At 35.8% G+C, this 27,946-nt stretch overlaps 1 protein-coding gene across 1 annotated transcript in view; it reads right to left on the reverse strand.

Moving 5' to 3' along the window:
• LOC113983542 (serine-protein kinase ATM) overlaps window positions 1–27,946 on the reverse strand; it is a gene marked incomplete at its 5' end in the record, with an annotated part of 59,516 nt that overhangs the window by 9,579 nt on the left and 21,991 nt on the right. Inside the window, 26 exons of the mRNA XM_039387217.1 lie at window positions 288–428; window positions 1,590–1,669; window positions 2,026–2,164; window positions 3,305–3,463; window positions 3,882–3,995; window positions 4,581–4,788; window positions 5,544–5,761; window positions 7,113–7,232; window positions 8,886–9,053; window positions 10,815–11,049; window positions 12,067–12,186; window positions 12,697–12,801; window positions 14,232–14,380; window positions 15,006–15,108; window positions 15,204–15,292; window positions 16,083–16,191; window positions 17,029–17,184; window positions 17,540–17,627; window positions 19,812–19,980; window positions 20,361–20,537; window positions 20,975–21,116; window positions 21,539–21,710; window positions 23,070–23,165; window positions 25,213–25,345; window positions 25,619–25,783; window positions 27,300–27,474. Coding sequence (XP_039243151.1) covers window positions 288–428; window positions 1,590–1,669; window positions 2,026–2,164; window positions 3,305–3,463; window positions 3,882–3,995; window positions 4,581–4,788; window positions 5,544–5,761; window positions 7,113–7,232; window positions 8,886–9,053; window positions 10,815–11,049; window positions 12,067–12,186; window positions 12,697–12,801; window positions 14,232–14,380; window positions 15,006–15,108; window positions 15,204–15,292; window positions 16,083–16,191; window positions 17,029–17,184; window positions 17,540–17,627; window positions 19,812–19,980; window positions 20,361–20,537; window positions 20,975–21,116; window positions 21,539–21,710; window positions 23,070–23,165; window positions 25,213–25,345; window positions 25,619–25,783; window positions 27,300–27,474 — 3,730 coding nt within the window. The remainder of the gene's footprint in view (window positions 1–287; window positions 429–1,589; window positions 1,670–2,025; window positions 2,165–3,304; window positions 3,464–3,881; window positions 3,996–4,580; window positions 4,789–5,543; window positions 5,762–7,112; window positions 7,233–8,885; window positions 9,054–10,814; window positions 11,050–12,066; window positions 12,187–12,696; window positions 12,802–14,231; window positions 14,381–15,005; window positions 15,109–15,203; window positions 15,293–16,082; window positions 16,192–17,028; window positions 17,185–17,539; window positions 17,628–19,811; window positions 19,981–20,360; window positions 20,538–20,974; window positions 21,117–21,538; window positions 21,711–23,069; window positions 23,166–25,212; window positions 25,346–25,618; window positions 25,784–27,299; window positions 27,475–27,946) is intronic.

Here is a 27,946-nt window from a genome sequence, read left to right on the forward strand (position 1 = left end):
ACCAGGCAAGTCACAGGTCTGGTAGTTGTCAGGTAAGCTGCTGGATATAACATGCACTGCTGAAAAATAATTACAAAAAATTTAATACTTATTGTTTATATTATACTATTATTATATTACTTATAATATCCTTTGCAATATCCTTTATTAAAGTATTCTTCAACTGACACTGAAATGTGAAAAGTCTGCTCATGGTACAGAAGTGATACATGAGAAAACTGACAGAACTTAAAAAAAATTCTAGCATGCCAAGTCTCTGACATGTAATTACAACTGACAGAACATACCTTAACCAGCTGCCTCCTTTCTTTACCATCTGATCCTACACAGTCTATTATTTTAGGCAGGTTCATGCCTCCTGCTAAAAGAAATTCTCGCTTAAAAGATCTTATTGTGACCAAATTTTCATATTGTCCTGTGGGATCCACCTGAAATTATAAATAAGTTGAAATTAATATAAATATTACCTCCATTTCACTCAGAGCAAGTGGTAATGAGTTGTTTGCAAACCTCATTAGCAGACTATATGCTAAATATTAATACAAGTGTTCCATCATTTACAAGGATAATACTCACAAAAGCTACAAAAATATGCTGAGCAAAGGAGTTTTTCTGATTCCTCCTCGTTCACCTCACAAACAGGCTGTGACAATGTTAGCCTGTCCCAGCTAGTACTGTCCCAAGAAAACGTTCACACACAGCTGGGGGCATTAGGCTTACAGTAGGCTGCAAATGGGCCCAATCTACAATCCTAAACCTGCTGCAATTTGTAGGATCTGTATCTTCAGCCATTCTTCACATCCTTGTGTCGTAAAGCAACCCTACTCAGTTAGCTGTAATGAAATACTGCTCCAGCAATTTACATCCCAGACCTGCAACCATTTCAGTCAGTTTATACTGGAGAAGAAGAAAGGTAAAGAAAAGAACAATCGAGTTGTACAAAAGAGCAACACCTGGGGCCAATAGGAGCCCTACAAACAAATGTTATTTAGCATGGGTGGCAATTTCTGGCCTCTGAAGTCAAACTGCATAAAGCAGTCCCTTGACTTATTCAGCTTTATAGACGCAGCCTGAGGGACTTTAACACAAGGAAGTCTAGCTTAGTAACATTTAAATTTAGGTGTTGGCCCAAAAAGCAACTCTACGCTCCTGAAACTGGTAAGTTCCCTCGGTAGAGCATGTGGCATTGAAGAGTGAGTGCCTATGCACCCATCCAATCAACCACTTAGGCTAACAGGAATGGATCACACCCCATTACTGAATGGTAAAAACATACAAGCTGGCCATTTAGGAACAGGAGAAGGCATATCTATTAATTCTCATACCTTCAGGACATTAAGTGCCTCTGAGCTAGCACTTACAAAACAGGAGATTCAGACTCCCTAACCCTCTCTGTGATTTAAGTAGTTCATCACCCCTTCTGATAATAAAAGACTAGTCATTGGTAACAGCCTGTATCTCCCATAGGCTGACCTATAAAGAACCTGGGAATTAGATGAAGAGATATATGCCCTGACTGCCACTACAAAAGCTTGAAGCTGATTCTATGATTTGATATTATAGTCTGTATTTATTGCAACTTCAGTCACCTTAATTTCCATGGTAGGAACAACAACATCCAAGTCCTTCAGTTTAATAATTGGCTGGTCAGCTGGAATACTTATTTGTTCTGTAATTAAAAGGAATTAATAGTTTTAAGTTCAGAACTAGTAACATACATCAAAATTGACAAAAACCAGCTTACATTGTCTTTGGGACCCAAAACCTCATTGTATACTTTTGTCAAGCTGATGAAGATGATCGCAGGGCAAATGGTGATTTCTGGACTTTGATATTCAGAGTCTGAGCCTTACAGTGCACATAATTACTGTGACTTCTAATCCAGACTAAGTTCTACCAAAAATAGGACACAGTGCTAATGCCGTATCTCTTTTAACTAAATATCAATATTTAGAAATACACTTTTTAATCTGAGAAAACAAAAACTATCTTCACTATTAAAACAAACATTTTTCCAAGACTTACTTCTTTGAGATTTCCATGGAGTAGCATCTACATTTGCTAATGTGATGTAAGCATCACAAAGTGCTCCGATGTCTCTAACCATATGAGCTCTCTTTTTTCTTACGATATTGATTATAGTGCTAGCAGCCTCCATTCTGTCCTAAAAAACCCAAAGGAATACAAATATCAGATCTTGCAAATTACACCTTGTAATATTAAAGATATATTATAACATGCAGGCAATAAAGTACAAATGAGATATGTCCTATGAAAACAGAGCAAACTGCAGTAATGGACAGCTCTTTGTGACATGAACTAAAATAATCAGAAGAAAAATTCTGTGCTGTCTAATCTGAGATGATGAATAATGTAAAATATTATTGGGAATGGAGAGGGAGCAAATGTCTGGGCAAAGTGCAAAAAACCTGCAAAAATTCTTCAGAAAAGAGGAGAGGTAGGTTTGGATGTTCTCCCACCATCTGCCTGCTTCTGTTACGTCCTCCCAACTGAAGAAAAGTCCTGTATGCAAAAGGCAAAAACCTGACTATGCATTCCTTCTGTGCCTGACTCTGAGACACCTGAGTTTACATAATCCCACTCCAAAGGGTGGGACCACAAAAACCCCTATAAATTTGAGAGAAAGGTAGAAAAAAGCCACATAAAAGTGTGCTGAAAAAATGTATCAGTATGGGGGCTAAGAAGGCAATGACAACCATGCCAGGCCTACAACAATGGGGGAAAGAATGGGCATTAATCTAGGTGAGAGATGATTCCAAAGACAGGTTCCAACAAAAATTAAGCAATAACAACATTACATGAAACTACAGTTCAGTATTACCTATCATCATGGCTTTTAACATATAAAGGAACAAAGGATATACTGCACAAGGCCAAATACTTAGGTGCAACAGATGTTACCACTCAAAGCAGAAAAAATACTCAATTCAGGATGTACTTTTAACAATAAACCCACTCAAGCCTTTCTTGCATCTAAAATGCTTTTTACAGAATGACACATCAAGGATTTTTATCACAAAAGTCTTTGCAATAATCGGGGCTATTTGTGGCAGGAAATGTTAACTATATTTTGTTCAATCCCATAATTATTTCTTTTAATAATAATTACTAATGTACGCACAAAGGGGGGGGGTTATTATTAAAAGTACTTTTTCCCTCCTACTGTTTCTTAACAAAAGCCAGCTGATGAGCTCTGAACTAAAATGACACGGTTTTTTTTTCATTTTTTAACAAAATTAAAGGACTGAATGTGATTAATAGAATAGAATATTTTTGTAGTCACCACATCAAGCTGGGAGATTTCTTTCGGTGCATTTTTAATTAACTTATTTCTTCTTATTGCATCTGGTTTTGTGAGGAGTTCATCTTTGTTAGCATTAGCCAAAGCTAATATTATAAACAAAGTATGATGAGGATGATCCAGTGAAATTCTAGACATTAGCTGTCAACAAAAACAAAAAGATCCTATTATTGAAAACTGTACAGAAGAAAAAAAAAAAATTAATAATTAACATTATTAATTAACATTATTAATTCTTTTGAACTTCTAAGGTTCCTAAGAAGAAATAAAATGGTAATACTTAGATGGTATTTCCACAACTGAAAAAAACATTCAAAGTGCATTCCTACAGCTGCGTAAGTCTACTCTTATACAACAAGAAAAATCAATTACGTAGAAAGGAAAAAGTCCCCAATCCTCTTTCCCCACCATACTAATTTTGCATCACTTATTTTTAATACACCCTGATCACCTATGTAACTTGTTCAGCTACAACTGCACAGAGGAAGATGGATATTGTTTAGAAGTAGGCACTACTAAGATAATCAAGATATCTTTAGATAAGAAAAGCATAAATTACATTATTCAGAACTTCGTGAAATCCTAAACCACCCATCATCTTAGTTCCCATCCGAGCAGCCAGCTGGTACATCAGAGGCAAAAACTTGTATGAGGGAATCTTCTGTGCATTTTTCTGTAGTAGAGAAAATTCAGTTAGAGAGCTGTACTAAACACCAAACAAAAACTGTAATCATAAATTTTTTTTAAACTAAGAGTAATCATTGCTGTGTGATCAAGTGGCAGTTCAGTGAGTATCACATTATCTTGGCCCATGTCTCCTAAATGCTACAAGTCGTTCATAGGAAAAGTAATATTTTCTATTCTACCTTTCATGGCTTTTCACCTGAAAGTATATATAATTTAAACTAGAATAATGTACCTAAGGATGCTCATGATGGGTAGTTTCCAAAATATGTAAAGAACAAGGGGACCACAGTAAAAGCTCATGAGATATGCTTAATCATACAGATTTTTCAAATTAAAATGCTAAATTAAGTTAAATTAAAATGCATGGAGAATTACAGGTCTCACTGATGAAAAACTAACTGATAAGCAATGACAACTGAAAAAAGCAAGTTTTGCAGGAAAAGTTAAGCAGCTACATAGGAAAGCATACTGCACAGCACTATAATTCATCTTCTAGAAACCTAGGAGAAGGAAACGAAAGATGGATAATTTAACTGTCGAGGCATTAGGAAAAAACAGAGCAGACATATACCTTCATCATTTCATTGACTCTATCAACTCCAGGATTTTCAAGCCACAGTGAACAGAGTCGGAATATCCACATATCATGTTCTTCTCCACTTAATAAACAGCTGATATAGTTCTCCACTGCTTTACACAGGAAACGTTTACGATCCTCAGTTAGGGCTTGTATGGCACATTCATCCAGTTCAAGTTCTCGCTGAACCTTCACTGTGTATCTATGTGAACAGACATTATTTTTAAACACCACATTAACTCTTAATGAACTTGTAGCAAGGACATCTCTAGCTCTCTTACTTACTAATTTAACATTTTAAAGTTGCTTTGTATGTACAAGCACAGCAAAATAAACAACTGAGAAATCAAATTGTGGGAGCTACTCCTTTGGTGTATGCACAAAGACCCACTGCTCTAAGTAAATTTTCAGTCAGTGTCTTCTTTTAAATGATTTATTCTCAATATTGGTATATGTGTGAATATACAGTACAGATAATTTGTGTAAATACTTCAGTTTCCAACAGCTGAAAGTCATCCTTTTCTGCCCACTTTCAATTGTTCTTACTGAATCCATATGAACTCCATATTAAAATTAATTCTACTCTTTCACTAAATTTGTAATGGAGCAAAATCTCAATTCATTTATTTTCACTCGGTAACATTTTCTTTGTCAAATAAACTGAACAGATCCAGGGAATAAACATGAATTCCAGGCCATGATCATCCGTACTGTTTAACTGCTGTAACAGTCCTTGGCTTAGTTTTGGCCCACACTACCTAGCACATGCATAGACCATGTTCAGGCACAGTTCAGAAACTATTCACAGGAAGCACTGTGGATTTGGCCACTGTTTTGTGGAGGAGGAAAAAATCAGCCGTAGAGATGCGACCCATACTGTACCTCTTGCCCAGAAAGTTGGTAGAGATGGAGCCTTTGAAAGCTCCATAGTAACCACCTCTCCATTTGAATGCTCACCTGTTGGTTTGAACTCTACATTCCCTGATGAGGCCAACCTCCTCCTTGGCCTTCTTCAGTAGTGCTTGCTTATTTTCAAACTCTGAGGATTTCATGTAATTCTCAATTCGCTGGTACTGATTATCAGAGAAACGAGCCAAAGACAGGAAAGCCTTCATCTTTCCTTTCTTCAGCTCATCACTGCTGTCTCCACTGTGGCTTGCAGCAATTTCCACAGCCTACAGGGGAAGTAACAATAATGGTAAGATGGATAATGAGATAAACAGTGCTGCATAATACTTGATTAAACTCTGTTATCAGAGAAAGTTGTTTTTCTTGGGGGGGCAGGGTTGAGGCTGGAAGGGACATCTGGAGATCATCTCATTTAACCCCTCCCGCTCAAGCAGGATCACCTGCTCAAATAGATTATTTAATGTTGCCTGTGATGGAATATATATGCATACAAAATGAAATCTAACAGGGTATTTTTCTCATAAGTGAATTTAACCTTTAAGAAGCGTTTCAGTGCAAACAGCCAAAAACATTATCCTGTATGAAACAGATTTAATAATCATACAGGTGTTTACTGCACTTATCTATCTTTTAGAGTAACTAGGCATGAAGTTTTACAATAGTCTTAAAGCCTTATATCACAGGATGGTGAGAAAAAAAAAGGCAGGCAGCCCAAAAAGTGCCAAAAGGAAATTATATATGAAAGTCATGGATTCAAATCACCGTGATGAAAGCACGTAGACAGTAATAGAGAAAAGCAACTATGCTGGGTTTCACAAATCAGCATGAAATAAATAAATGCAGAGTGGACAAATATTAATACAAATGTTTCTGTAACTGGCTAAGAGTTAAAAAAAAAATTTACAGTAGTTTGAAACACTAGAACAAGACCTTCCAGCACCTGTCAGGGGTAACCTTATCACTCTCTACAACTACCTTAAAGGAGGTTGTAGCCAGGTGGGGGTTGGTCTCTTCTCCCACGTAACAAGCAACAGGACAAGAGGACACAGTCTTAAGATGTGCCAGGGGAGGCTCAGGTTGGACGTTAGGAAGAATTTCTTCACAGAAAGAGTGACTGGACACTGGAATGGGCTGCCCAGGGAGGTGGTAGAGTCACCATCCCTGAAAGTATTCAGAGAAAGATTAGATGTAGCACTGAGTGCCATGGTCTAGTTGATATGTTGGTGGTCGGTCATAGGTTGGACTTGATGATCTCAGAGGTCTTTTCCAACCAAAGCGATTCCCTAATTCTGTGAAATTCTGTGGCCACACTGAAAACCTGATGAGTGAATAATCTATCCTGAGAAGGAAGGAATGGTAATGTAGAACAGGAAACTAGACTAGTAGTTGTAATCACTGCACTTCTAAGCCAATATTATACATTTCACTGTGAATTCTGTAAACCCATATTCTGAACATTTTATAAGATTACAGTGTTAACACAATACAATGTGAAACTATGTTTTTATAGGAAACCATACTTTCAATCCAGAAAAAATAAAGTCTGCTTGACATTCTAACACCATATTTTAGCACAGCATTATCTCAAAGACAGTGTATTTCAAAGACCAGATGCACCTTTTCTAAGTATTTCTGCATGATGACTGTAGGGTTTTCCAAGCATGTTTCTGCCAACCAGGTTCCGCACAGCCTCAGACACTCTGTATACATCAATCTCAGGTGAGGATCATTCTCAACCTTTGAAAAAGCAAGTTTTGGGAACAAAATTAAAGAGAGGGAAGCATCAAAAAAACCCACCCCTGAATAGGCAATTTCTAAAGTTTTAAACCCTGAACAGAATTCAATCACTGAGGCCTATTACATATAATGCATCTACAAAGTCATTCACCACCCACATCTACAGCAGTTGATAACCTTAAATCACATTCACATTCTACGTTAGACTAAAGGAGAGTATGTATTTTAAAATACCTGATAATCCGAACAATGAAAAGCAGAATAAACCAATGACAATATGTAATAAAAAATACATAAATTCACAGCCTGTTTCCGTAATTGTTATTTTCTAATACCCCCATTTAGTCTGAAGTATCATAGTACAATCCATAGGTAACATTCAGGAATCATGATAACTATGTGTGATCACTAAATTATTCTGACAGATCTCTACATGGAAATTGGATTAAAAATGCTCCGAGAAGATGACGAGCAGGTTTCCAAAGGATGTGACTCTGGATCAGATGCTCAGCTTTAACTGTAGAGTAGGACAAGTTTGCAAAATACTTTTAGTACAGTGTACATATTAAAGACCACATGATCAAGATGGCAACACTGACTGTGAAATACTGAAGTATATCATAGGCTGTGAAAACACAAATCCTTCTTACATAGGCAGGGTAAATGTAACATTGGAAGGATTAAATTTTTGGACGGCCTCATCAACTATTCATGGAGAAATTACAAAAATCAAAAGACCAGCAACTCTTGATTTTGCCCTGATATGTATGGAGAACTTGGCTCAAAATTATCCAGCTTTTCTGTGTGACATTCCTTAATAATGTATGTGAATTCAAAGCAAATGTCTTTTACCCTCCAAAAGTACTCAAAGAAAGCCATCATAGCTAAACATAAATGTAAGGACATGAAGGTATTTTTACCACATTGCTAATGAATTTCTATCCAGAGGGACCTGGACAGGCTGGATTGACTGGTCAAGACCAACGGTACGAGGTTCAACGAGGCCAAGTGCCAGGCCCTGCCCTTGGGTCACAACAACCCCATGCAGTGCTACAGGCTGGGGGAAGAGTGGCTGGAATGCTGTCCAGAGGAAAGGGACCTGAAGGTGCTGGTTGACAGCATCTGAACATGATCCAGCAGTGTGCTCAGGTGGCCAAGAAGGCCAATGGCATCCTGGCCTGTATCAGCAATGGTGTGGCCATCAGGACCAGGGCAGATTGTCCCCCTGTACTTGGCACTGGGGAGGCCACACCTTGAATCCTGTGTTCAGTTGTGGGCCCCTCACTGCAGGAAAAGATATTGAGGTGCTGGAGCACATCCACAAAAGCGCAACAGAGCTGGGGAAGGAGCTGGAGGAAAAGTCTTAGGAGTAGCAGTTGAGGGAGCTGGGATTGTTTACTCTGGAGAAAAGGAGGCTCAGGAGGGAGGGACCTTATCCCTCTCTACAACTACCTGAAAGGATGTTATAGTTTCCCAGGCCACAAGTGATCGAACAAGAGGAAAATAAACACCAAGTTGTGCCAGGGGAGGTTTAGATGGATAATAGGAAAAATTTCTTCACTTTAATTTTCTCTCCGGGGAAAATTTCAGAAAGTGGAATTAGGATCTTAAATAATTTAATTCCCATAAGTTTATACATTATATAACATATACCTGAAACCAATCTGCATCTAATTTTTTTATCATCGTTTTTAGTATATTCAGTGCAAGACTCTCTTCTTTTTTAGCCCAGAAAACCTGAGCTTCTTCTAGTTGCCATTCGGAAACTCCACATCCCTCTGGATTGTGTTGTTTGATCTGAAACATAGCTCTTTCTGGAAGCTGAAATTGAAAAAATAATCATAAACAATTCTTTAAGTGAAATACCAGTGTCTCACAGCAAGTTTTGTTTTAGACTCCATTTTCTCTACTTGTGCAGCATAGTCTGCCCATTCAATTAAACCTCACAAACTCTAAAATAAAGTATCAACGTTCAACATTTTAAATTGGAGGTATATAGTAAAGAAATTCTGTTATAAGTACCTACTGAAGTAATGGATTTAGAGCTTAGTAATTATTATTATTATTACATCATTATATATGTTTTTACAGATCACAGAAAAATAATTTTAAACATGGCACCACCATACACTAATTCTTTTGCATGCTACCTCTTCACTTGTATCACTGGTGAAGTAACATCCTCATTTATTTAGTAATCTAAAATCACTATGACAGTACAAAGAGCCAACTAGCAACTGAAGTGTATTTTCATGAGTTGTCTGACCAATAACCAAATCAATCAAACTTTTAAATAAGCAATTAAAATATAAGAATGCCTGTAAATGTAAGTTTGGGTAGTTCAATTAGTGGTCAGTGTGATGACTCTGTATGGTACTCTTACTTCTGATGGATAGTAGTGGCACCAAAGAGAAAGAGAAGCCATTAGTTGCAAAGAGTGCTTCTTCAAAAACTGTCCTGCATCCAGACACGTTGTATTATCAGCTACTGTTGTGCCAAAAGGAAAGGGATATCATCGCACGGTCTGAAAGACTGAAAAGACCCAGAAGGATGCCCCAAAGGTTGCCCATGACCTTCAACACTGAGAAGGCTGGAATGATCCTGTTTTCAGAAACACGCTGGCTCAATCTTTCAGAACCTTCTACTCAACCCAAAATATGGTACCCCAATTTTAATCATCTTCTGTAACTAAAAATCAGAGTGAAAAAAAATTAACTGCTGTAGATGCTCTTCTAGGACACTCATTGCCACAGTGTTGGTAGCTGGGCAGGCACAAGATAAAAAACATTTGAAGTAGTTTTCCCAAACAATTCCAGAGGTACTGGGTAAAGCTTGCAAATTCATGAAATCAAAGACAGCTGTTCTGCTGATTTCATCACTACTCATTAAAAGAGTTAGAACCTTTCTGAAATCAAAGTGTAATTTAGTTTCACATATGTGAAGTGTTAAAAACCTTTCCAGGTTCTGTATTTAGCTGGAATTACTTTCTGTAGAGGTCCTGGGAAGACATCATTGCTCTTTAAGCTCTTATGGAGTTACTCCTCCAGATGCATTACCTAGCCAAGACTAACCAGCCAAAGCTGACTCTGGACCTAAAATGCATCAGCAGGTGCAAAAATCACTGATAGTGCAAATCCCATTAAGTCATTCACAGAAAGAGATTTACCACAGTGCAATGGTGCTTTGAGAGCATAAAACTTCGAAGATAACAGTAAATATAGAGATGCAATGAAGTTATTTCTGCAGTTTTACTCTGGAATGCTACTGTAGTATAATGCAAGTGAAAGCTGGATATATAAAATTGCAACAAAATGAGAAACAGAGCTGTAAGAGCATTCTTCACTAAAAATTTCATTCTTTTATTATCTGCCTCACAGAGTAGCTTACAGCTAGGAACAAAATTCAGAAAACACATCTATAAATACAAATTATGAATAAGTTCTACTTAGTTTAAGTCTCCAACTAATTGAATCACTGAATAAACTTAGAATACAGTTCATCTTCAGGACTCTTAAAAATTAAGTTCTTTTATAAACTAAAAAAACTAAGCATCTTTTCCTGATCTTTCCTGGAATCTGTTACCTGTGTATTTTTAGCAGTTCTTGCCAATCTAGAGAGCTCCACCAGATGTTTGGTTAGGATGTCTTTAATACATTCTCTTTTGGTATTGTCATTCTCCTTCTCAAGCAAGATCTCCAAAATTACAGTGCGCAGAGCCATGATGGGTTCCTGGAAATGGAAGTCACTGTCCTTGAGAAGTTGGGACTGTCTCTGCCACTTCAAATAAACTTCATTCAGTTGTTGAGTAGTAACAGATCTACAATTGTTACCAAAAGAAAAAAGACCAGTTACTAATTCTCAGTAAACACTCGTGAAATGCAAGATGACTAAAAAGTGAACTACCAAGGAAGTTCATAATGTACAGTTCCAAACCAAGAAATAGTCCATAAAACCCTACAAATGTTTACTATATGTGGACTAAACTGGCAGCCTTCCAGTTTTAACAAACACGAAGATCAACATTACAGGTGAACAGATCCTCTGTAAAAGTTCCTTGTGTTAAAGGTCCATCAGCAAAGGGAATAGCATTCGAACAGAGGGCTGCTTAAAAGATCACAAACCAAGATTCCTGTTTTATTATATAGGTTACATATGGATTAATACAAGAATAAATTCTAAACTGTCACACTGCAGGTTGCCATTTCATGTATTATTTTCTTAGGCAATCCATTAACTGCAAAAAGCAATAAGGTTCCAGACAGGCTAAATGACTGCAGGATGAATATTAGCTACCAAACACACAACTATGACAGAGAAAATTCAATGTTAATAGCACTACCAAGATAAATACCTTCCTGTGATTAAAAAGCACTGTTAAGAATATAGTATTAGAGGTCCATGAAAAAAGTGATTCAAACTGAAACAACTTTCAATAGAGCTATGGGCGTCATGAAGGAAATTGAAAACATTTTTAGAAAAGAAACTACAAGAGGATGACTCAGTTACCTGAGTAAAGCAGAAGCTAGGAGATATGACTGCTACCTTGGAGTATACTAGGGAACTCAATACAAATGAAAGAAAATAATTATTTAAAATACAGTATTGGCATAATATCAAATAATTCAAACTAGACTGTAAATAAATCCAGTCTGGAAATAATAAGAGAATCTAAAATTGTCTTCACATAGTAAAGCTAAAATCCTTTAACTTTTAGGATGAAGTTCGAGATGCTCACAAATAAAATTTGTTGAGGTCGTTACAATTTTCGTGCTATGCTTGATTACCAAAAATTCTGAAAGCTCAGAAACAATCTTAAACAATCTTAAAAAATTACCTGGAGAACAGGAGACCTGTGTTTTCCAACTCTCCAATTAGCTGTAGTCTACAAAGGGTTGGGTATAATGAATAAACAGATTCAAGACTCCCTTTGCACAGCTCTTCGACTTCATTCACTCTATGGATTTAGCAGAGAAACAGTAAATTTATTTTTTTTTTCACTATCCACAAGTAATTGCAAATATCCATAACATAATTTCCACACAGTGAACAGAATTTAAACAGCTAAACTATTCAGTTGGGAGTTATTTTGTATTACCATTAAAATTAAAATAATAAATTTTGTCAATAAATGAAAAGACAGTAAGCATATATAAACCCCAAAGTTCAGCCAAAGAAGAGCACCCAACACTGAAATCCACTTTAGAGGAACACAAAATAAGGAGGTGTATACAACAGCAAATGTATCTTCAATCAGCACACAAATTATATATGCACAGATGACAAACTGAAGTTAAAAAACTTAGAAATAAAGTTGCAGTCTGGAGGTATTAATTTTATTCTATACAGGAGACTTTATTTAAGCCCATAAAACCCCATGACAGTCTTTCGTATATAACCTGGGAGTAGAAACACACACATTGTCTCCATCTCTTTCTGTAACAACATAGTATTTGCATACAGTTACCTGGCATCTTTAAGACTGTCATGGAAAGCAGAGAATTCCTTATCTCGTAAAGACTGAAGAGCATCATACAAAGATTCATGGTAACCTGGTCTTCCCGTTTCATCTCTAAGAAATAAAACAAAAGTAACATAAAATAAAAAGAAAAGTACATTTCTCTACATCAATTTTATCTTTATGATATATATTTTCAGTTGTAGATTTTCTGCAGCTGGATTGCTATTTTGCATGATAAAAATAATGATGCAATCTTTTACATTTTAAATTAATTTAGCATTTTATAAATTCAAGCTGTTCTTTTTAAACAAAGAAAAACAGTAATTGTCGAAATGTTTGGAATACAGAGAACATGTTTACAGTTGTATCAAAAATATGCCACAAACTCAACTGCACAATAAAAGTTTAATCATAATATCTGTCTCAGTATTATGCTGAAACATACATATTATAGTATATATGCAACTTCAGCTAAGAATCAACAGTTTTATACAGGTAACTTCAAAAATATTCTTAAAATGGAAAAAATAAATAAAATCAGAAGGTTAAAAAAAATTCATAGCGTTCAATAGAATTTTCCCTTCTTTGCCCTTTTGGCTTTTCTTTCTCCTTCTCCTTGGCCCTCCTCCTCTTTCCTGCCATCTCTCTCATCTTGCATGTTCCTTTGCTCCTGTATTAAAGGTGACTACTCCATTTGCCAAGGAGGGTTATACAGACCCTAACCCAGGGACAAAGAGAGCACACCTATAAGAAATTTGTTCTGATTGTGGCATAACAAATGCCCTTCAACAGGCTGTTCATGAAGTTCTCCAGATGAGTCTTATCAATGATTTCATGACAGTGCAGGAGAAGACAATGAACACACCAGGAGTGTGTTCCCCAGAACACCTCTCTGTAAGTCTTAGGAGAAAAATCCTACATTCTTCTGACTACTAAAAGTTGATGTAGGAGGAGACCCCACCATGTAACTTTTGCTTTACCAAAATGTAGTGTATCTATTCTGTATTCTTCCTAAAACATGCCACAATGCACCTGTACTAAGAAGGGACAGACAGATTCTGGCTAGTCACATAAAATATCTACTGCCATATATGGCATATCCAGTTACACATTAAGGGAGGAGATTACTCCTTATGAGGGAGTAGCCATAAATCAATACTGGTGTTTGCCTATCCAGGTCTTGATAACCTCTTGTGGCTTATTAAGTAATATTTTCCCCATTTCCTTATAAATTGGACATTAAAAACTATCTAACCCTCACTTGTACTTGAGGTAAGTTTACTATCCGAGTCAAAAATAGAAAATTTCAGTTCACAATTATGAACAATCAAAAAGAATTACCTGCGTACAGTTTCCCAGGAAAATGGAAAGTGATGTGCATACAAACCAGAGAAGTGTAAGTGAAAAAGACTGCTTTTACATTCAATTATTAAGACAAATTAGGTGACCTGCTTCACAGAAACTACATTCTCACCTTGTTCTTTTTGCTTGGATCTGACACCACTGCCTTTTGCTTAATAAACTAGCAAAAGTTGGTTTACCTGACAAAAGAGATGTGGCCCCACTGCATGTTCCTCCATGCTGCCTGGTAGCGCATTTCCTGTAGTTCTGTGCACCACTCAGTGTTTTCACGTTCCAGCCCTTTTAAATACATGGAAAGAGTGTGGCAAAGACCAAAATTCTGCAAAGCCTGGAATTAAGAAAATTACTAGAAGTTGGTTTTCCTCCTTTATCAAACTGAACTAGTTTTTTTAAAGGCTTTGTTTTACCTTTGCAAACAAAGAAGCCTTTGCAGGTATGACAGGACCATAAATATTTCTAAACTCAGCACTACATAACATGAAAACTTTTTAATAAAACTACTAATCCCACTATTGATATCTGCACCCCCAGGAAAGCAGTTTCATTACTAAACCACCATGGGTGGCATCAATTCTATTTATTTATTGTATCAGAAATACCACAGTTTCAGTCAGATACTTGCCACAATGGAGAGGTTTGAAGAATGAGAGAGGAAAAGTAACCAATTACATTACTTTTCATATCCTGTGATTTTAAAGAGCTGGCCTTAAGTATTTCACAAAATTCATCACCCATGACTTGGGTGAGTGACAAGAGGAATAGGAACCTTAATGTTTTCAGGACAAATATTGAGTTGTCTTATATTACACAGTTTGGATGTGTATGACAGTGGGCTGGACTTGATGAATAAAGGGATTGCTTTCGGTCCTAAAACAATTTTGGACTTAATACAAATGACTCAGTATGATGGATATCAATTCTTACATTTATTTCCTCTTACAAAATAGGATTACCTCTATTATTCCTGCCTGGCGAGTAGATGGAGAGAGGCTTGTCTCAAGGTCATATGTTACAAGGGCTTTCTCCCATACTGCTTCATGCTCATATGTTCTTAGCCTGTTGTAAGTTAACAGGATGTTTTCAATTGAAGTTCCTTATTAATAAATGAAAGCAATGACTCTAAAGAACATAAGAACATTAATAAATTATACCGCGCTAATGGTTGTAACATTCTTCCTCCACCACAGCCATAGAGACTGTCAGGTTCTCCAATGCTTCTGTATATGTCCATGAGAAGGTCCTAGAAGATGCACCACAAAACTGAAGAGTTACTTTTCTTTGGAACCAGTTCAAGTTAGTTTCACATATATTGTGTAAGTTTGTAAATATGAGTCCTTGCATGCAACACTATCATTGCTAAATTTTCCTTTATGCAGTAACTGAGCCTGCTATCATCATAGGAAAAAAGTTATGCAGTCTAGAAAAACTCTTCAGGACTACCTACCTTCCCGGCTAATTTATTAAACAAAAAAACAGAACTGGGCCTTAGGTGGACTGGCTGAAAAGCAAAAGGCAGTAGTACTGAATGAGCATCAGACATACCAGCTAAGCAATGCATCTTAAAAGTTACACAAGCGCAGTTCTGGAATAATGAACAATGCGAAGAAGTAACTTAGACAAGGTTACTGGATCAGATTTGATATACCAAATAAACTTGCAAGAGATACTACTGCTTTGGTTTTGATTAGTACAGCCTCCCACACCACATGTTCATTTTTAATGAACATATATCTCTGACAAAACAAACTGAAAAATACTTGGCTAGTTATCACCATGAGTTCAGTTCTTTCAAGGAACAAAGTCTGCTTGCTGTGATGTAAAATTTGCCAGTTAATTAGTGTTTCAGGTGAACGAATACTCAATTTAACTCGTCTAGAAGGCTACTAAGTTCACTTTGAATTAAAGCATGAGGAGAACTTTCAAACACAATTTTTGAATTCAATTAGATCTGCCTTCAACTCAGATGAAATCTACTCTTAATAATAACTATATGAGAAGTTTTGCTTTCAGATTATGAAGCACACATGTACCTGTAAACTTAAGCCAGTTTCTTCTTTACTTTTTTCGTTCAAAGTAGTAATAGTTGTTTTTTGACTTTCTTCTTCAAATGTCAAACTCTTAGCTGCTTTAAAAGAAGATCTAAAAGAAAAGTTTCAACCAATAAAGTTAAATTAAATTTCATACGAAGAACTAAAGAAATTCTGAAACAATACTTAAAAAGTAAGCAACTTAAAATACTTTAAAAGTATTAAAAAGTATTAAAAAGCAACTTTAAATACTTAAAAAGTAAACAACAAATGCAAGACCATGCCTGTCATACCCCTAAATCATTCAAAATAGCTCTCCACTCGAATAATGATCAGCTGAACTGAGAATATCAATGTCAAGGGATTTTAACACCAAGGTGTTTTTTCAGAGATAAAAAAAAAAAAACCTTGTAATTTCCAATATTTTATTAGATCAAGTTGCTTTTGTGAATGGCTGAAGCATTCTTTCTTCTGTCAAAGAATAAAAGCAGTTAGTTAATGCATATGCTTATAATCTTCCTCTTGTTATATTTTCACTACCTTAGAGTTATTTGTAACAAAAAGAGCTTCTAAACTAGTTCCATATTTTGATCTTGCTAGACCAGAAGACAAAAATAATTGTCCATTATAGAAGAAAACTCCTTCTCTACAAGGATCATTCAGCTCAATCCACACACAATTCTGGTTATCATTCGGGTGTTTCCTTCTTTCTTTGATTAACTTCTGGCTTTAATTTAACCAATAGCACTAAGAAAAGTTTCTGATTATGGGTCAACGTGGTTTGGATCACATTCAAGGATTGGTAAAATATTTTCATGTCCATACATGCACCTATGGAATATTTTTAAAGCTTCCTTCACTTTTCACATAACAAAACACTACTGGGATGCACAAAACATGACCCATTTTATCAGAAATGTCAAGAAACTGCACTCCTCAAGCCTCATACCTTTCTTGCTGTTTGTCTCTGTTTATCTTGTCTGCGTAGATTTCTGCGTAGAGCAAGGCTGTGAAGTGAGCAGCACAAGACTGTGCTGCTATAGCAACCTCAAGATAATTCAGATCCAGCCAGAAGCTGTCATCAAAAACTGTACCTGAAGCAGATCTGATTAAATAAAGACTTTAATACTGCTGCAACAGACCTTCTCTCTAACATTAAACAAAATAAATCCAAACTAACTATAAAGCTTTCCAAAGGCTAATTTTATTTTAGCACCCCCCTCAAAACCCAAACTACAAGAAGTTTATCAGACAACAAGTTTTTAGAAAACTCCTTCAACACAGTTAGAACCCCTTAAGTCCAGCTATATCACTTCTGTAAAAAATGCAAGGTCACTACTGTATCTTCATTCTTTTGACTGACATGTTCTCTATCATGTTCTTCTTTAATCTAGAGCATCAACAGATCTCAGAACAGTCATAATTAAATTAAAGTAACATTTTGGAAAGTGATAATTCACCTCTTTTGTCTTCTTAAGTAATCAACAACAGCAAGCATGGCTCGTCGAGATACTTTATCCAAACTTCTAAAATTATGGGTTTCTTGCTCTGGGATGTATATTTCAAAGGAAAGAATATAATGAACTTTTGTCATAACATATTCTTTTTACAAAATAAAAAGGTCTATTTTGTACTCAAGAAAGTAACTAAAAACTTCCTTGGATGGCATTTCCAAAATTAAACTAATAGTTTGTCACAAAACATATTTTTCCTCCTTACACTATGTTAGAGACACTAGAGTAGTTTATACCATAATTTTATCAAATTATCTTTGTATTAATAATTTATGTATTATATTTCTTATTATAGAACCCAGAGATGAACTAACATGATTGCACAAATCTCCATAACAGACCTCTTCTCTTAGGCTTGAGACATATAAAGTTATTCCAAAGTCACAGAAATACTTGCTAGTAGCGTTATTGCAGATTTTATAGTGTGGATGCTTACACAAAAAACACTATTTCCCACATAGAGACACATTTAATTTATATTTCTACACCTTGCTTCCGGATTAAAAAAAATAAAATAAAATCAGATGGCTACAAGTTGTATTCCATTCACTTGTCTAATAATTTCTCCATTTTTCTGGTAATTTTTGATTTCTCAGTTACAAGAAGGAAGAAACAGGGAAGCATAACCAAAGGTTTGATTACTACTACATTACAGTGAGATGTGGAACTAGCAATTTCCCCTAAAGAATGCAAAAGCCATATTAAAGAAGAAGTATCTGGGCATTTTGTGTGCTTCAACAAACAGAAATGGATGACACTTAGTTTCCACTGCTACCAAAGATCTGACAGAAGGAACACCAGCTTCTTTTTAAGTCATGTCCCACATGCTTAACTTTCAGAAGACATGCAATGGGGACATTTGACTCTCAGTTCCTAACGCACCATGATGTTTTTCCCTCCATTCCCACGTGCTGCTCTCCTTGGCAATGGAGACAGCACCTCACAGGCAGGGTCCATTCTGTTGGACTGTACAATCAACGCCCCAAAGAGCTTGCTGTTTCCTCTTTCATTATTTCATCAGATGAACAACTAAAAATTTCTGAATGAGTTATATTTGGGTACTAGAAAGTATTAATGAGTTAGGGGAAGAAAACAGTTATTCTTAGGGCTTTGTTGAACAATAGGCCAAATTACAATAATGGCAACTGACAGCATGGAGTTCATACTCACTAACAAGAAGCTTACAGACATAAAATGAAAATGGTGCCTGTTTTTCATGGCATCAGATCGAAAATCTAAATGCTAAGGAGTAATAACTGGACAGGTATTTAGAAATATTAATTCAACAAAAAAATTACATCTCTTCTGCAAAATAACAGATTCAACTGACCTATTATTCGCCAGACCGACATGCACTAAGTCCAAAATATTCACTATTTTTAGTTTTGGTGGGTCTGACTCTAGTCAAGCAGTTGGCAATTCACAATTAGGTTTGGTTTCTCAGGCAGCGCAGTGATTGGCATGATGTTCACACCATTTATGCTTTAAACTGCCAATTTCTACAACTTGAATGTCAAAATGGATCAACGCTAAGACTCTTGTTCGGACACCCTCGACTCTCTCATGTCTAACTGCCTGGTCTTTCCTAGTTTGGATCCTGATGGATTGGAATTAATTTAGGTTTTCTTTGATTGCAATCTAATTGGAAAGAATGCCAACAGTTTGATTAGAAGGTGCCTTCCTTTTAAAGGAACTTACTGCATTATTTATATGCTGCTGCAGTACTTTTGGTTACAACTTCCTTTCATTCTGCTGGAATGGAACAGGTCTTTTGAATGTATAGGGAGACCATTATCAATATTTGGCAGAAGTTAAAGAAAGGGTTAGTCTTCTCCAAGGAGAAAATACAGATAAAACTGCTTTTTATCGCTCTTGTTTGAGTAAGAGAGGAATTTAACTGCCGATTAGTCATTTTAAGAGACAGTCCACGACTCAAGTCTTGCAGCACACAACATTGCATAACATCTAAATTCAGCAAGTAATAAATATCATCCAGTTGTGAATAAGGAAAAAAGTTATACTGAAGAAGCTGCTTGGATGCTGCCAACGAACAGTTTCAAAATTAACGCCATCTCCACTGAAAAAGATCAAACAATTGGGCAGAAGTTTCTAAAATTCAGTCTGCCTGCAAGTGCACATCATACATTTGATGTCAGGAGATAGTTTTTTCACAACCAGAATTCCACTTTTAGTTGAAACAAAAATATCATGACATTACCTGAATCAGAATTTGGAGTAGATCTACTAGACGAGGCAAATTTGCAACAGGCTGTAAAAAACTTCTGGATATGAAGTGACAAAAGATTTCTCCAAGATTCATCTGAGTCATGAAGAACTATATCATGAATCAAGTATGGAAGCAAAGTTTGACACAAGTCTGTTTTCACCTAGAAAACAACCATGCACAGCAGCTGCTAAGAAAGACAATGGAAAAAACCTTTCTTTCTCTAGGTTACAACCAAACTGACAACTACTCAAACAAACATGCAATGTTTGAGAAAGAACATGTAATATGAATAATGTAAACCACTCAACGGGGCTGTGCTGGCATTCAGCTAAAGTAGCCACATAAAGTTCATCTATGTTACAATCATCTCTCAAAACTTGTATTTCAAGAATATATTTTATGAGTATCTGCAATATATGATTACAAAGGTTCTGAATTATCTAACAGAAGAAATTACTATTTGTTATCAAGATAAGTAATCATATTTTTTATGCATCACAGCACACACATACATACATACATGTGTATGATTTAGCTCACCTCACACAGTGGCTTCATTAACTGTAGAACTTCATTTTTCACACCTCCACTGTCCAATATCGAACTAGTTAGGCACTTGATCCAGGTCTCATGACTTTCTCCCAGAGGAATCCACAGGTTTGTGTCATCCAAAGTTTCTAAACGAGCCTCTGTATCATTAGCAGATACTACAAGAAACTAGAAGGAAAATACACATATTACAAACATAAAAAAATTCTAAGGCACTTAAAAAAGCCATATGGCAATCTGCACAGACCAAAATATATTAACTATTACTGATGCTTCAACTGACTAACAATATCAATTCTGTTTTCAGAAAATCTGAAAGTACTAAAACCAGAATTTTACTGATAATATCAACAAGGTCACTGTAGGCATCATGTTTAGGTCACAAATCAAAAGTTTCAAAATGAGGAAATATCTGATTCAAAATATCTGATTTGCGGTTAATTATGCACTTTTTTCCTGACTTATTTTCCACCGATTTTTTGCATCAAATGACACTAGAATCCTGAGAAAGTGTGTATTACATTCATCAAAGCCTTTAAAAAAAATCTATTTTTATTTTTTCTCTACCCTATATGCTATATATATGTAAGACATATCAGAAGTACCTTTTTTCTAGATGTTCTGAAAGGCTGTAGATAGATTAACAGGGGATCAGCTTTACTTTTATAAACTTCCCAAAATTCACTTCCAGACTCTGTGGCTAATATGTTTTTCAAACAGGAAACAGCAGCAGCTCTAACACCAATACTAAAAAAAATAACATACACAACATCTTTATTATTAATTTAATTCAGATATTTGACTTTCAAAATCACCTTTATAAATATACAAGGCAAATAACTCCACAGTCCGTGTGCGCATCAAATCAGAACATTTTGGAATAGGATGTGCCATTGCATATTTTATTATAAAACAAAGCCTGATTATTTCCTCCACAGCACTGCTATCCTGTACAGCACAGAGGAGACTCTCTGGCTTGAGTCCAACTAGGGAATTTCTAGGAAACATCTAAGTTTGACCGGGTAAGTAATGCGAGTCTTGAAGTAGCACATGGTTAGACACTAACAGGTGTTAGTAAAACTTTCAGAGAGTTACTCTGAGCTGATTTGAACAACATACAACTTAAAGGCTCCTATTAAGCTTTGAGGTAACTAAATAAGTATACTCACCAATTATCTGTTAAAGCAGTATTTATTTGAGTTAACATTATGAAGACCCACTGACGTTTTCTATCTTCAAATAAGTCTGCTGCTCTAGAATCCAGTGCATTTTCAGCACGCTGAAGAGCTATGGTGGAGAAATCCATGGGACCTATTTCTCCCAAGCAACTTCCAACAGCCTCTGCAAATGCAAGTAGTTTTACAGTCTTTCTGTAGTTTTATGAACAGTAAAACAAAGTCTCACCCTACTTTTAGAACTGAGATTGTTATGGGGTAAAAAGCTGCAAACATTATAAATAATCACTTAAGGAGCTTTATGATTAAAATTACATGTTAAAAAATTTTGCAGCATAAGACTCGCAAAAGTTATGCTTTTTAACTCAATTTTCTAGGAGTGCCTATGGCTCTGGATGTTCCAGTTTATATCGGATAAGAATTTTATTTTTGCTTCTGTCAGAAACAGGCAAGTGCAAAAGGTCAGAATCGTTCATGTTCATTCCCTAAGGGTATGGTAAATACAAACAGTAGCCTGTGTAAGCACAAACCGTAGACTGCAAACTCAGTCAGAATTAACCTACATTTTACATAAAATGATGTACCTATGTGTCCCTCATTTGTTTTGCAGACAAAATACAGAAAAGAATAAAACAAAACAAAATTGACCTTGAAAATAATATTTAAAAAGGCATGTTAATGTTCACCAGAAAGAAAACAAAATCTATTTCCCTGCTCTTTCTTTCAAACTCTGCATGTGCATGGAAAATGTTTCCACCTTCTACAACATTGTTTTAACCACCAGAACAAATAAAGAACACACTGAAGATACACAAGTTGGGTTTTGAACTAAATCTGACAAATCACCTAAGGAAACACAATGAAGAGAAGGCTGAAACCTGCAGCTTGCAGAGGTGCTAAAGAATCCACTATACTGAAGTCAACATGAGTATTTAGTTCCTCAGCATTTGTAATTATCAGTCATTAGTCTTTCAGAGAGACAATATATCAGGTGTACATATAAAGGTGTTTCTGTCTAGTTTAGACATCTAATTTCAGTAATCACCAGCTTCGTGGAGGTAGTCTCCACTTAGGCAAGAGGGGATTTGGATTTTAGCTTTGGATCAAACATTAACCAGGTGGTCAATGTAAATGGTGAGAATAATTTTAATAACACAGAAGAGGCTTTAAGATGGAGAACAATTATTTTAATTTCCACTATGACATGCCTACAAAATTTTCAGATAAGTTCTCTTCAATTTTTTGTATTATTTTTCAACCTAATAAAGTGACCCATAGAAACAGATGACTCTTTACTGCATATAGAACAGACCAGAGTCTAAACTGATTGCAATTTAAATTATTAGTCAAGGCTTTAAAATACAGTGACTGAATAGAAGATATATCAACCATTTTAACAATCCTGATGGCTACCTCTGGCAGGTAACGCAAAATAGCAGTGGGAAATAACATTGAGAACAGCCACAGTTTCAGGCTGGTTTTTGTAATGACAGCCCTAATTAGCCTGTGGGAGTAAAGAACTTACCCAGAACTGCTTTTTCTCCTGTATGGTTAACTGCCATCTTGGACAGCTGCAGTAAATTCACCACTAATTTCACTACTACAGAATCTTCTGGCTTTTCTATCATTCAGAAAGAAAAAATAAATGCCAAAAATGTCAGTGTAGTTGTAATGTGAACATATTAGAAAGAAAGCACTGCTTCAGTGTCTTTTATCTACCAATGTCAACACGCATTATCAATGTTGAGGCACGTTGGTATTAAACAGTACATCAAAAAAATTTTTCAGTTATCTTATTAATTGTAACTTGAAAGTATTTCTATGCATTTGACTATGCCAAAGAATCCTCAAAACTGAAATACACAAATGCTATTGTTTTCAGCATTTTGATGCAGAAATGATGATTAATTACATGAAATATTAGCATAAGTTGGTGTAAGAGTGCTGTTTGAAACAGTGAAGTCATATTGTGTGATTCCACTGACAGCCCTTAAACTAATATCATTCTGTTCTAAATATGAATCCAAGGAATATCTCAAAAATAGGCTTTCTGCAAGGAACTTCTCAGAATTTCACTAGCTTTCAGTTGTCTAATCAACCTTGCCAAACTACAAACTCTCATGGTGGGCATTTCCTTACATATTTGCTGCCTGCCTGAGGTCTTTATTTTAAATAAACATGCCAAACAAAATGTTCTAAGAAAAAAATATGACGATCTGCCAATGTAAGAAAAAAAAACCCCACAGCAGTATTTTCTTAAAAATCCCACTGCTATGTTGATTGGAATGGAAACCTGGGATAGGGCTATATGCTTGTTGACACCTTTATAAAATTGAATACATGTGTGGTCAAACTGCAACAGTTATTTCTTAAATGTCAGCTTTCAGCATAGAGTTGTATAGCCTTTATCAATAATAGGTTTGCTTCTTTTTACAAAATAAGAAATACTATTACTATTATTATTATTGTTATTATTGTTGTTGTTCTTCTTCTTCTTCTTCTTGTTATTATTATTATTCAGTGGTTAACAGACTTCTAGTATAAGGTAAACTCAAGGCAACAGGCCCATCAAGCCTGCCAGCCTGCCTCCAGCAAAGCAAGAGAAAGTACTTCCCAGGTTTTGCCTGAGCAGATCTTCATATCTAATAAACTTTATAAGATATATCTAATCCTTTTTAAGGTCTGTTATGTTTCTAATCTCCACAGTAAGTAACAATAAGTTCCAGGCTGTATATATTTTGAAAAAATGACATGGTTTCTCCCATATAACTGCTGTGAGATAATTTAATCTGTTGTCATAGAAGTGATAGGTACTCCCTACTCAGCTTCATCGTACCATTCACCAGTTCATACACTTCACTCCTATTCAATCTCTTTTCCAGTGTCACAAGGCTTTCCTCCAATGGAAGTTGCTCCACACAAGCTTGCTGCCCTTCCACTAACGCTTTTCAAGCAGAATTTGGAAACTAAAATTGTAAATTATATTCAAGATGTGGGGACATTATGCACTTGCACTGTGGCCTTAAAACAGACTACTACTCTTCCCCAAATTTTAGTCTGCACTTATTTACAATTAATTACATCAGCTCTTTTTATCTCCCCCTCATGCACATAAGCTGATGAAGACTTGATGTAGAGGTGAAAAGTGAAATGGTATGCCACAAGCATCTGCAAAACAAAATAGAAAGGAACTGGGTGTGGACTGAGGGCTGCAACAGCATCCTGGGATGTGGCAAGGTTCAACTAAATTCTACCATTTAAAAACTTCTGAGAGCTTTACTTTCTAACATACTATGACTTTAATAAAATGTAGCTTCATTACATTTAAAAGAGTAGGGAGATTCATAAAACAAGAAAACTCATTAAGCAGCCATAAAACCATATACTCATATTATACGTTATCCTGGGCATTCACAATCATACATGCCCCATGCCAAAAGCTGGAAGGCTGTTTTATTCTCTCTACCATGTAACACCTCATATAATATTTATAAGACACTATGTTACAGATACTTCAGATTTTACATGAATAATAAATGTAATTTTACTTTGCATGTAAAACTATAATAAGGTTACATTGTTAAACATACAAAAACCTTGACACAAAATAAAACCTTGCTAAACACCTAAAACCAGATACAAAAGAAACAAAACACATATATGGGTACCCTGGAAATTTTTCAGGAGATCCTTCATCTGATCTTTATATTGTTCCAATTGTTTGCGTAAATCATACAGTCCTTCAAGCCGTGTTAAGGGCAGTGAATCACAAACACCAACTGAGAGAAAGTGATTAATTTCCTGCAAAACAACATTTTGTACTAAGCACATATAACAAACAAATATAAAAGCTTCAGGCAAAGAAGTGGCTCTCAGCAGTCCACAAGGTGGATATTAACAGATGCAAAGTATGAATAGAAACCTACAAATATCTCAGTCTCTGAAAACCGGCAATAAAAAGAATCTACGTCTAATTTAAATATTTCTCAACTGTAGCTAGGAAATCCTTTTTATTTTGTAAGTTTGCATTACCAAAAACACTATGTCATGAGATATATTTTAAAATGTAATTACCTCCAAAAGAGAGTATGGTCCTTTACTGTATTTTATTTTCTGCTGAGTTGCTCGCAAATCTTTAAAAGCTGGATATTCAGGAAAAGGATCTAAGCATTTGATTGCATGATAAAGATTTTCATTATCCTTATTATCTATCACCAGATACTTCAACAAGCCTAGGACCTGTATATAAGAAGTAAATAAAACCCAAAAATTACAGAGAAACATTAAGAAACAATAAGCCATATTTCTTATTCAGGCTATAATGTAGCTCTCCAAGTTCCACTAAACTGCTAAGATAATTTATTTACACTGATAAAAGCTGTAAGACGTTTAGAGGCTTGGGGAAATGACAGACATATTCTAAAATGGCGAGGCATTTTTGCTACTCTCCCTTCCAAACAAAAATCAAAGTTTTTACTATCATGGACTGCAGTTCTATCCTGTTTCTTGATGGAGTTGATCTCAAATACTGGCCAATACAATCACTATGATATTGACAACGATTTAGCAAAACACTGCACCCAAACTGTTCTTCTGATGTTATCAAGACTTTATTATTCTCACTAAAGTGCTGTTAAATTGAAATTCAGATCAATATCATAACTTATAGCCCAAATCACTGAACTCTGCAGAATTTGTTTTATAACAGATCCATAACTTGAATAAATGCTTGACAAAGTGGTACCATACTTTCTTTGCAAAAACACTGCTTTTATGCTTAAAAATCAATGCAACTGGATATTCAATCCAAGCTGCTTTGAGGATTCTACAATCTAAATCATGATGTTTTTATTTGAAGACCTGTGTTTACCTGAAAATTATTAATTAGCCTCCATTTAATACTAGAAGAAAAAATAAAAAGAAGAAAAAGTGATCACTAGACGGTGGGCTTCCCTGCAGGAGTATGATATGAGAGGGTTTCATATTTGACATCAGTTCCAATTCAGAGAAATTTCTGTCCTCCCCACTTTGTTCCTGCTTAGGGGTGCCCCGACAAGTTGCCTTTGCAGTTGTGCATGGACAACTGTTTGCATCGACATATTGTAAATCTGATCACGATCATTAAGCTGGGAAAAAAAACCTGCCAAGTTAGTTTCAGCTGGATCAGCAGAGCCCTCCAGCTGAACTGGAAGGACAAGGAGAAGGATAATGTAGAGTTACAACGCAACCACAAAGGTGCATATGGTACTGTGGGATCAGATTAACCCAGAAGGCAACATGACGACTGAAGTGCAACAGGTATACTCTGGAAAATAATGCTTGTCACACAACAGAAACTGCTTTGTTTCCCTTTTAAGGCCTATGTACAGGATTTATTTTTAAAGATTATTTGTTAAATAAATAGCTGAACCACTGAATTCTGTTCTCTGCATACTTTTCCTCTTTGTCCTCTATACACCTTCTCATACCAAAAGTCTTTATTCGTATTTCCTGTGAAATCACCCACAGAGCTTTATAAGTAACTGTTTAGCTACTCAACGTGCTATTTGGCAGAACAGAAGTACCAAAAGTGAAGATGCTTTTATTTAAAAAATTAAAGGCATACTATCCCATCCCAAATAGTAATTTTTATGTAAATCTCCAAATCATAGAAAAAAGGAATTAAAATTGAACATGAGTATAGGTACAGCTTTAACAACTGTGAACATGAACTAAGAAGCTAACAGATAAGGAATAAGCAGCAATGCAAAACTACCTGGTCCTGAATCTCAGACTGCTTCATGGCAAGAGGTATTAGGGTTCCTACAATAACATGAAGGTGTGTCTCTAGAGCATCACTGCAACACGTAACCGCTGTGTGGCAAACATGATGAAGGAGATCACAACAGACTGAAAAGCTGCGCATGGATATGTCTCTGATAATAACAGGTCTGTCGTGGGAAACAAAGTGAAATACACATGGTCATTGTCTCAAGTATCAGCCTATTACACAACAGGGAAGAAAAAGGGAAAAAAAAAAAGATAAAATAAGGAGGAACTGATTCTCAAGTCTAAAATTTATCAATCAGCTCTATGGACTTAGCTCAGGAGACATAGAAAAACTTGACATAGAAAAACACACTGAGTTTGACTTATCACTTTAAAAAATGGAATAAAATCTTGTAGAAAAATATATACCAAAATGGAAAAAAAATCAAAAAAAACCCAGAAAAGGCTTTTAGACTACTATTTGCCAGAACAATGTTGACAGAAACAGAACAAAGGGGAAACCATGCTCTCTGAATCCTCCTCTATCTAAAATAACCATTAGTTAAAAATAAAATTAAATATTATGTTACAAAGGCCACCTGGGGATTATCTAGTCCAGCTTCCTGCCTGAAGCAGGCTCAATTTCAAATTCAG

This window comes from Pipra filicauda, unplaced genomic scaffold (assembly GCF_003945595.2).
Source record: "Pipra filicauda isolate LSUMZ 115617 unplaced genomic scaffold, ASM394559v2 scaffold540_size334518_pilon, whole genome shotgun sequence".
NCBI lineage: Eukaryota > Metazoa > Chordata > Aves > Passeriformes > Pipridae > Pipra > Pipra filicauda.